Source organism: Hemiscyllium ocellatum, chromosome 26 (genome assembly GCF_020745735.1).
Source record: "Hemiscyllium ocellatum isolate sHemOce1 chromosome 26, sHemOce1.pat.X.cur, whole genome shotgun sequence".
Taxonomy (NCBI): domain Eukaryota; kingdom Metazoa; phylum Chordata; class Chondrichthyes; order Orectolobiformes; family Hemiscylliidae; genus Hemiscyllium; species Hemiscyllium ocellatum.
The window spans coordinates 17,601,961-17,611,435 of NC_083426.1; the positions used below are offsets into that span (position 1 = coordinate 17,601,961).

A 9,475-nucleotide genomic window follows, 5' to 3' on the forward strand; every position below is an offset into this window, starting at 1 on the left:
AAGTAACAGTTAGAGAGCAAAAAACATTTTTTTCAGAGATTCTGTTGATAATATACTCTTATTTAATTTACCATTGAACTGAGGCACTGTACATTAATTAGATGCAGTGTCTCCTCAGATTAAGATTGTGATAGTTGAAAGTAATTTCAGTAATTCATTTAAGTGTTTTATTCCCTACACTGCTTTTTTTTTAATTCAACTGTTTGTTCACAACAGGAATGCAAACCTTAAAACTCTTCTCTCTGTTGGAGGCTGGAATTTTGGAACTCAAAAGTAAGATGAAATCATTATTTGTTGAAGGAAACATTTGCTTTCAAATTCTGCATGAAATTAAATGAGAATAATGTTGTTTTGCTTCCTAACTTCCTGGCATAAGTCACCATATAAGGTCAGTTTTACCATTGCTTCATAACAAGCTCTGTTGTCAATAATGATTTTTCATTAACTTTCTTCAATAGATTCAGTGCTATGGTTTCCACAGCTGCAAATCGGCAAACATTCATAAAATCAGCCATTAGCTTCCTACGTAAGTATGGGTTTGATGGTTTGGACATAGACTGGGAGTATCCTGGGTCAAGAGGAAGCCCAGCTCAAGACAAGCATCTCTTCACAGTCTTAACACAGGTAAGAACCTAACTGGCAAGTTACTCTGCTTATATAATGTTAAAAAGCAAACAATACACACAGATTATTTTGATCACCATTTATATAAAAAATTGACATTGTATGAATAAATAAAAATGTATTTACCTCATAAACCTTGAGAAAACTTGCAATAAGCCTTCATGTTAAAGTCACACAATGTTTGTGGATTCAAAATGCAGGAACAGGATAAACCTTTGAGCTATTAACTGAGATCATCGGATTCTGCTGTTTCATTGAAATCATTTTAAATTAAACTTCTTTCTATCTTATCACTCATTTTTCAATAAGCTCCATTTTGGAGAGACAGGCAACTTTATTTCAATTTCTCTTCTCTTGAAGCAGTTGAAGACAGGTTGGGCTATAAATTCCTTCCAGTGCCTCAGTTACATGGCTAGATTCATGTATCAGCATAAGCAGAGCACATGTTACTCTGGTTTGGAGTCAGGGTGGAGTATTATTATCTGCATTGTCCCAACATAGACACGAGTAACTGACATTGGAGTTTGAGCAGGACGAGGAATGCCAGTTGATTTTTCATATCAATAGCAACCCATAATGATATATGTATTTGCTTTGCAGTAACTGCTGTTATTCTGAACTTTGCTAAAGCCTGGCAAAAGCTCTAAAGCCCCAAAACCCTGACATTAGGCATCTTACTGCACCAAGCTTGGCCATAGACACAATTTTCAAAACAAAGGAACTTAGTACTTCTTTGATACATCTTGTCAAGCCACATCTTGTGCAAGCTATATTAGTTACTAACTAAATTTCACAACATTTGTATTTTAGGAACTGCTAGCAGCCTTTGAGGCAGAAGGGAAAAGTACTGGGAGACCACGATTGTTACTTTCAGCTGCAGTGGCAGCTGGCAGACCTACGATTGAATCTGCCTATGAGATTCCTCAGCTGGGACAGTGAGTATGGTGTCAGCCTTATAGGTCAATTGTAACCTCAGCACAGGGAGAGTGCTCTCACAAAATCAACTCTTTGACATAGACCTACACATAAATGGAATAATTTGTGGGATTTCTTTGCTGTGATTTCTAAAGTTTCTGAGTGTTTTTATTTCCTACAGCACAGCTTAAATTAAACTCATTTTTTCAATCTTGAACCTACCTTCTTTTGAAATAAAAATGTACAATTTCTTCTTGCAGTCATTTCCCCAAGTAAAATTAATTCTTTTCTGTGTAAAGATCTGGAATCTTACCATCATATTCTTAAGAGCATTTAAGGATGGGTCGTAGGTGTTGGTCTTGCCAAAAAAGCTTACAGTCCAAAAATTAATTTTAAACAATCCATGTGACTAGTCTTCATTACACCTTTGTTAGCTATATCACAAATGTGATAGGACAACTTTCCATCCTGCCTTTTCCTAAACGACATAAATCTTGATCAGTCCAATAACTTTATTACTTTCTTTTGACACACACTGTAATACCTCCAGATGTATCCTGGCAATAAATCTTTCTTTATTATTCAGGTTGACCAGATATTTTGATCAATAATTACCCTTTTTTTCTGTTTGATCTTTACCAATGGAAACATTTCCTAATTTGCATCTTGTTATCTACTCCTAAATATCTAACCCAAACTTATTCAAATTGATCTGTCATATCTCAAGTAATATATACAATTCATCATGTTTTTCGAAGGTGAGGTGGGTATAATTTCTAAACTGAGTCCCTGATTTTCTGGTGGAACATCAAGCCAGAATGCCATTTTCACCGATCTCCCTCTGAAATTATTGTAAGCAATTAAGAAATACTATCAAGTCCACAATAAAGAATAGATTTTGCTGTTTATGGTAATTTGTCCCACTGGGTTCAGCACTCGGAATAAAATCTGTGCCTGACTGCAATTCATTCAGAAAATACTATTCAAGTAAGAAAATTTACAAGTGATTTTCTTTCATTTGCACGCACTGCATTTGACTTTCAAAGAGAATAACTTATACACTAAGGGATATCGAACTGATAGACTAAAACCCATACTTCAGGGTTGTAATATGATTGCAAAGAGTAATAAACTTGCTGAAATGTAAATTGAGTTTTAGATTACTGGAATCATAGAAACCCCACAGTGCACAAAGAGGCCATTTAGCCCATCGAGTCAGCACTGACCCTCCAAAGAGTGTCTCAGCAAGACCCAGCACCCTCCCAATCCCCATATTGACCATTACTAACCCACATCATTGGACTGTGGCAGGAAGCCAGAGCATCGGCAGAAACAGGGAAAATATGCAAACTCCATACCGTCATCTGAGGCTGAAATCAAACCCAGGTCCCTGATGTTGTGAGCTAACACTGCTGGCCACTATGTCACCTTTGGAGGAAGAGACAACCTTGAATATGGTTAAGAATAAACATATGCATTGTATGTTTTATGTCAAAGTTACTTACTGGTTTTCCTTCCTTCAGAACTCTAGACTTTTTCAATGTGATGACGTATGATTTCTATGGATCTTGGAATAGCTTCACTGGAGAAAATAGTCCTCTTTATGCTCTCCCTTCTGCTCAAGGCAATAACAAATACTTTAACATGGTTTGTATTCATGAATGTCACCTATTTCAGTTTTACAACAGGATTAAGTGCCTTTTGTCTTCCTTGAACTAATAATTAATGTGACAAATTTCTTCATAGGCCTATACCATTAAATATTGGAAGGATAATGGAGCTCCCGCAGAGAAACTGAATGTTGGATTCCCAGCTTATGGCCACTCATTCAGACTGAGCACATCCAGCACTGCTGTCGGTGCCCCAGCCAACGGTGCTGGACCGGCTGGGTATTATACACAACAGTCCGGTTTTCTGGCTTATTTTGAGGTACGTATGTTGTGGAAGGGTGCCACATATCCCAACACTTTAAAAATCTTGTATTTTTCCATGAGAATACGTTAGCTTGGTTAGTATTCATTATATGAGACATTTGAATAACTACATGAAAAGGAAAGGTTTAGAGGGATGTGGGGCCAAACACAGGCAATCTGAACTGACTTAGTTTGGGAAACTTGGTTGGCCGAATTGGACCAAAGGCAATAACAAGTTTCTATGCTGTTCAACTCTATGACTCTATATAACAACTTGATCAATGACAGGAGGGAAACCAACGTAGATGAATAGAAATGGAAAGTCTTCTCCTTACACAAGCAAAATATTGCAGATGCCATAAATTTTAAATAAAAATAGAAATTACTGGAAACACTCAACAGCATCTGTGAAGAGAAGAACACAGTGTAAGTATTTCTAGTTAATGAGCTTTTGTCAAAATCTGGGGAAGATTAGATTATGACAAGTAATTCCATTGCTTTCTGCTTTAATTCCTTAGCCAATAAGGACAAAAACCTGGAACCAAAGCTACTATCAAGACCATTTTTCATAGATTCCTTACAGTATGGATGTACTCTATTCAGCCCATCAAGTTCTACCAACCATCTAAAGAACATCCCACCCAGACTCACCTTCACCCCACCTCCCTCCCTGTAACCCTGCACTTTCCATGGCTAATCCACCCACCTACACATCCCAGGACAATCTGGGCAATTTAGCATGGCAAAAGTGAGGATGCTGGAAATTAGAGTCTAGATTGGAGTGGTGCTGCAAAAGCAAAACAAGTCAGGCGGCATCTGAGGAGCAGGAAAATCAACATTTCAGGCAAGAGCCCTTCATCAGGGACCATGGCCAATCTACCTAACCTGCATAGGTTTGGACTGTGGGAGGAAGCCAGAGCATCTGGAGGAAACCCATGCAGCCACAGGAAGAATGTTCAAATGCCACACAGACAGTCATCCAAGGGTGGAATTGAACCTGGGTCCCTGCTGCTGTGAAGTAGCAGTGCTAACCAGGGAGCCACCATAGCAATTCCTTTAATACTTTCTCCATTTGAAGGCTACTGGCTTCATTTTGATATCACTTCTTAAAGATGTGACCAAGAGTGACAATGTGGCACAGTGGTATAGTGGCATTGCTGCCTTACAGCACCAGAAATCTGAGTTTGATTCCAGCATTGAATGACTTTTTGTGTGGAATTGTGCTTTCTGCTGGGTGCTGTGGTTTTCTTCCACAGCCCAAACATTTGCAGGTTAGGTGGTATGGCCATGTTAGATTGCTCCATAATCTCCAGGGATGTATAGGCTAAATGGATTAGGTATGATTAATACAGGATTGGGTGGGACTAGGCAGGATGCTCTTTGGCAGGTTGGTGTGCACTAAAATAGTCCCTTCCCATTCTGCGAGGATACTATAATTCAAAGTTTAGGAACCAGCAATGTAAATGTTTGAACAACTTACAATAAATTTTTTCAACCTTAAAATGATTTGCAAGTGTGAACTTTGGATTAAATTTCAATGGTTAGTGGGTACTGAGACAAGTCAACTGAGATGGCCATTGTATATGTTTCTGCTAAACGTAGGAGAGAGGTATTGCAGTACTGGTCATGTAAATTATCTCCAATTTACATGACCAGTCAAAGTCAATTAAAAACCAGATTCAAAAGAAGAGTGTCTCGTGTATTACATAAGAAAAAAAAATCCAGAAGAGCTAAGTAAATCCAACAGGAAATAATTGATTGAAGCAGATCTCAAGTGCACTTAAGTTATGACAGACTAGTAATAATTCCCAAGTGAAAAAGTTGCACTCTAATGTCTCATTCTTTTGACAGGTCTGCCTCTTCTTAAAAGGTGCTACGGAAAAATGGGATTCTCCACAGATGGTTCCTTATGCCTATAAAGGAAATGAATGGGTTGGATATGACAACCCACAAAGCTATGAAGACAAGGTCTGCTATGCACATGGTTGTATACTTTAGCACTGACATTCCAAACATGCCTTATCAGAGAGGAGACATAGAAACATCGAAGTATAGAAAATAGGAGCAGGAGTAGGCCATTCGGCCTTTCACTCCTGCACTGCCATTCACTATGATTGTAGGCAAAAGTGATGACTGCAGATGCTGGAAATCAAAGTCCAGGTTAGAGTGGTGCTGGAAAGGTTTAAGGTTTCTATGAGGTTACCCCCTCATTTTCCTGGACCCCAGTGAACATAATCCTAAGCAATTCAACCTCTCCTCATATGTCAGTCTAGCCATCCGAGAAATCAGTCTGGTAAAGTTTCACTGTACTTTCTCAGCATCAATAATACCCTGCCTTAGATTAAGAAATGCAGAACTGCATAGATATTCCTAGACTTAGCCACCAGATTTACCTATCAAGAGTCAAAATGCAGTTATGGTTTTCTGATCATTAATCTTAATAACAACCATCTGTAATAAGTGCATTTGCAAAATGAGCTAGTCATTATTCTTAAATTACTAGACATGGTTAAGTCATGACATTTACAATGTCTGCCCATTTTATTTCTATTTCATTCATTCACATGATAATATTGTAAGAAGTACATGGTTCATTTTTGAACTCACATGTTTGTGTCCAAACTACAATTACAATTCCAGGCAGAGCCAAGTTGTGAAGAATTATCTCACGTTACAAATGCAGTTATGCTATTGATAATTGAAGCTTTAATATTCTCAAATGGAGGTCTATCCATATTCTCCAAATACTCACATGAAAAAGCTACATGTATATTGAAATGGAGCTCTGTGCACTTCCATAACAGTATTTCTGGTAATTACATATTATTAACCATGGCTCCATGACATTCTAAAGCAACTTGTCTCAATTATACTCCAAGATATCTCTTCCCTTGTTTTATTATGATTTTACAGAGCCTTTTTATGGGACTTCGAACAAAAATGTAACGGTTAATATCCAAGTAAAACAAATGCATTTTCATTCATAACATATAAGAATATGAGAGGTTTGTCTTCATAATTTGAGATGCTATAGATCTTATGAGCACACGTGTGAAGTGAAAGCTTCAGGTTAACAATGGCAACTTTTCCCCTGGATATGTTCCAGATCAAATGGCTGAAGGAAAACAAAATTGGAGGAGCAATGGTATGGACTCTTTCTCTGGATGACTTCAGTGGCACTTTCTGCCACCAGGGACGTTATCCTCTCATCAGTAAATTACACAATGGTCTTGGAATAAATCCAGGTAATCCTTTGTTGTGACAATAACTTCCACCATCTACTTATTGCTGCTTATGAGTAAGTTAATGTTATTTATGTAAATAAGTTCAAAAATTGCCTTTTCAATGTGCTTTGCTTCTGATTACCTCAGTAGAAAAATATTAATGCAGATAGGATACCTTATCATTTGACCAAAAGTAACAGAACAATTTAGAGCCAAACATTACAGTGTCAAATGGCACAGTCTGATCGGAATAACTTGCTTGTTAGCACAAATTAAGTGAAATTTTAGTGTCCACTTTTTAAAAAGAATTATTGAATGGGATGTGAGTATCACAATCAAACTCAACATTTGTTGCCTTATTCTAACTGCCCTTGACATAGTGGGATGAGCTACTTTCTGCAATTTCTATTACTCAATTGTGGGTAAAGTAGTATTTGGAGGGAAATTCCAAATTCCTGACCTTTAGATCTCAACAGTGTGGAAACAGGCCACTCAGTTCATCAAGTCCACATTGACCCTCTGAAGAACCTCCCACCCAGACCCATCCCATCCCTGTAACTTGCGTGTATCAAAGGAAGGAGGAACACTTATTGATTACACAGAAAATAGTGCAGAACTTGGCCGCTTGGACTCCACCTCTTCTGGGTTTGATATATGGTGAAAATTGATTTCCTGCCTTCTCACAATCAATAAGTGACAGTGGGATGTCTCTCAATACCCATCAATCATTGGCAGCAATCTAACAATGATGGTTTCAGGCATGTTGCCCACACACAACTCATGCCCATTTCAGGTGGAATTAAAGTTCACTCCATTTATGTCTTTAAATATGTCCACTCACACCAATTTTTTAATTGAACTATGAATTAATGACACAAACACAGAGCATACTGGAGAAACTCAGTAAGTCTATCAGCATCTGGAGAGAGAGAAGCAGAATGGATCTTTCGAGTCTGGTATGAACTTTCTTCTCTGTTCCAAAGTAGATTTATACCAGACTCAAAACATGAATTGTGTTTCTCTCTTCCCCAGATGTTGACAGACCTGCTGAGTTTCTCCAGCATTCTCTGTGTTTGTTTGAGATCTCTAGAATCTGCAGTGTTTGCCTTTATCTGAATTTATTGAAACTTATTTCTTTTCAGAATGTGTGGCTTCTCCTCTTCCCAGCACTGCTGCTCCTCATAATCCCAAAACTAATGCTCCTTCTGGGGGTAACTCACAATTTTGCTCTGGCAAATCCAATGGTTTCTACCCTGATGAAAAGAATAAGAACATCTACTATCGATGCGTTAATGGAGTCACCTACGTGAATGAATGTGCTACTGGATTAGTCTTCGATCCCTCCTGTGATTGTTGCAACTGGTCTTGAAATAAAGCAGGTACATGTGCTGAGCTTACATAACTCACATTGCTGCTACATATGTGATGTATATATGCTACATATCAGAAAGGCTTACTTGTTAATTCAGATGTTGTCAAATGTCTCAGCAATGTAAGGTGTTCTGGACCAAAAAAGCGACCAAGGTCCAACCAGTTTACCTTCCATCGTCCTGGCTGTCTTGTGAAATGGTCACAGAATAGAACATAGAACATAGAACATAGAAAAATACAGCACAGTACAGGCCCTTTGGCCCTCAATGTTGCGCCGACCCAAGCCCACCTAGCCTACACTAGCCCACTATCCTCCATATGCCTATTCAATGCCCGTTTAAATGCCCATAAAGAGGGAGAGTCCACCACTGCTACTGGCAGGGCATTCCATGAACTCACGACTCACTGAGTAAAGACCATGAACTCACGACTCGCTGAGTAAAGAAATAGAAGGATGCCGCTGACTCTCTGTCAGTTTGTAATTTAGTTCGCTTCATTCCTTGTGTTTTCTGCTTTGTACTGCAGTGTTTTCTCGCCCTCATGCACCCACTTCCCTTTGGCAAGCCGCAAGTGAAAATGCCCCTGACTGCAAATTAAGTACTTTTGAAGTGTGGCAACAGTTTTTAGGGAGGAAAAGAAGTAGTCAAATGGAGCACCATAAATTCAGCTTAAACAGAAATATGTTAATGACCAAATAATCCACTTTTATTTTAAATGATATTGGCAAAACATATGTGAACAATGTTGGACCATGAGAGCCACTGCCCTTGCAGGAGAAAGTTAGGCCTGGTTTTTTTGCTTTGTCTGAAAAATTGCATCTCAGACAGTGCTGGATTCTCTCAGCACTGCACTAGTGTCACTGTAGATTTTGTATTCAGATTCATTTTGTATTCAGAACCTGCAAGCGGGGAGTTAAAAGCGTTGCCAACTGAGGTGAACATAGTATGGAGTATATTGTCAAGACATTGACTTAATTCTGGATATTTTCTAATGTTATTATACACCTCTGGAATCAAGTCTCGGTCGCCTGGTTCAGAGATACCATCTCTAGCACAAGAGAGCCTCTGTGACTTAATTTGAAAAATTTACCGTGAAACACTAACAGTCTTTTTAATTTTTCCAGCCTGAATAGATTTGCAGTAATGGATCTCTGGCTGACCTGCAGCTTGATCAATGGAAATATCACCGCTTGTTGGAGCAAATTTACAACAACCATCAATGTACTGGCTCAAAGAATTTTGTTATGTGAACGTAGTAATTGAAAATGATAAATAAAATAACTTGCAAATTTAATTATGCAGCTCTTTTTTCTTAAAGTCACTTGCATTTCTGTCATGCCTTGTTACATAACATCTCAAAGTTGTTTGAATTGCAATGACTGCAGCAGTGCTTATCCAATTCTGGGTGAAGAAATATATCAAAGTTTGG

At 38.3% G+C, this 9,475-nt stretch overlaps 1 protein-coding gene across 1 annotated transcript; it reads left to right on the top strand.

The window, feature by feature from the left end:
- Window positions 1-216: 216 nt before the first annotated feature.
- On the top strand, window positions 217-9,233 carry LOC132828163 (acidic mammalian chitinase-like). The gene is made up of 9 exons (XM_060845091.1): window positions 217-273; window positions 459-624; window positions 1,435-1,559; window positions 3,063-3,186; window positions 3,286-3,468; window positions 5,304-5,420; window positions 6,559-6,697; window positions 7,819-8,055; window positions 9,171-9,233. Exons 2-8 carry the CDS (start codon window positions 469-471, stop codon window positions 8,043-8,045), a joined length of 1,071 nt encoding a protein of 356 aa, XP_060701074.1. The 5' UTR covers window positions 217-273; window positions 459-468; the 3' UTR covers window positions 8,046-8,055; window positions 9,171-9,233.
- Window positions 9,234-9,475: the final 242 nt, after the last annotated feature.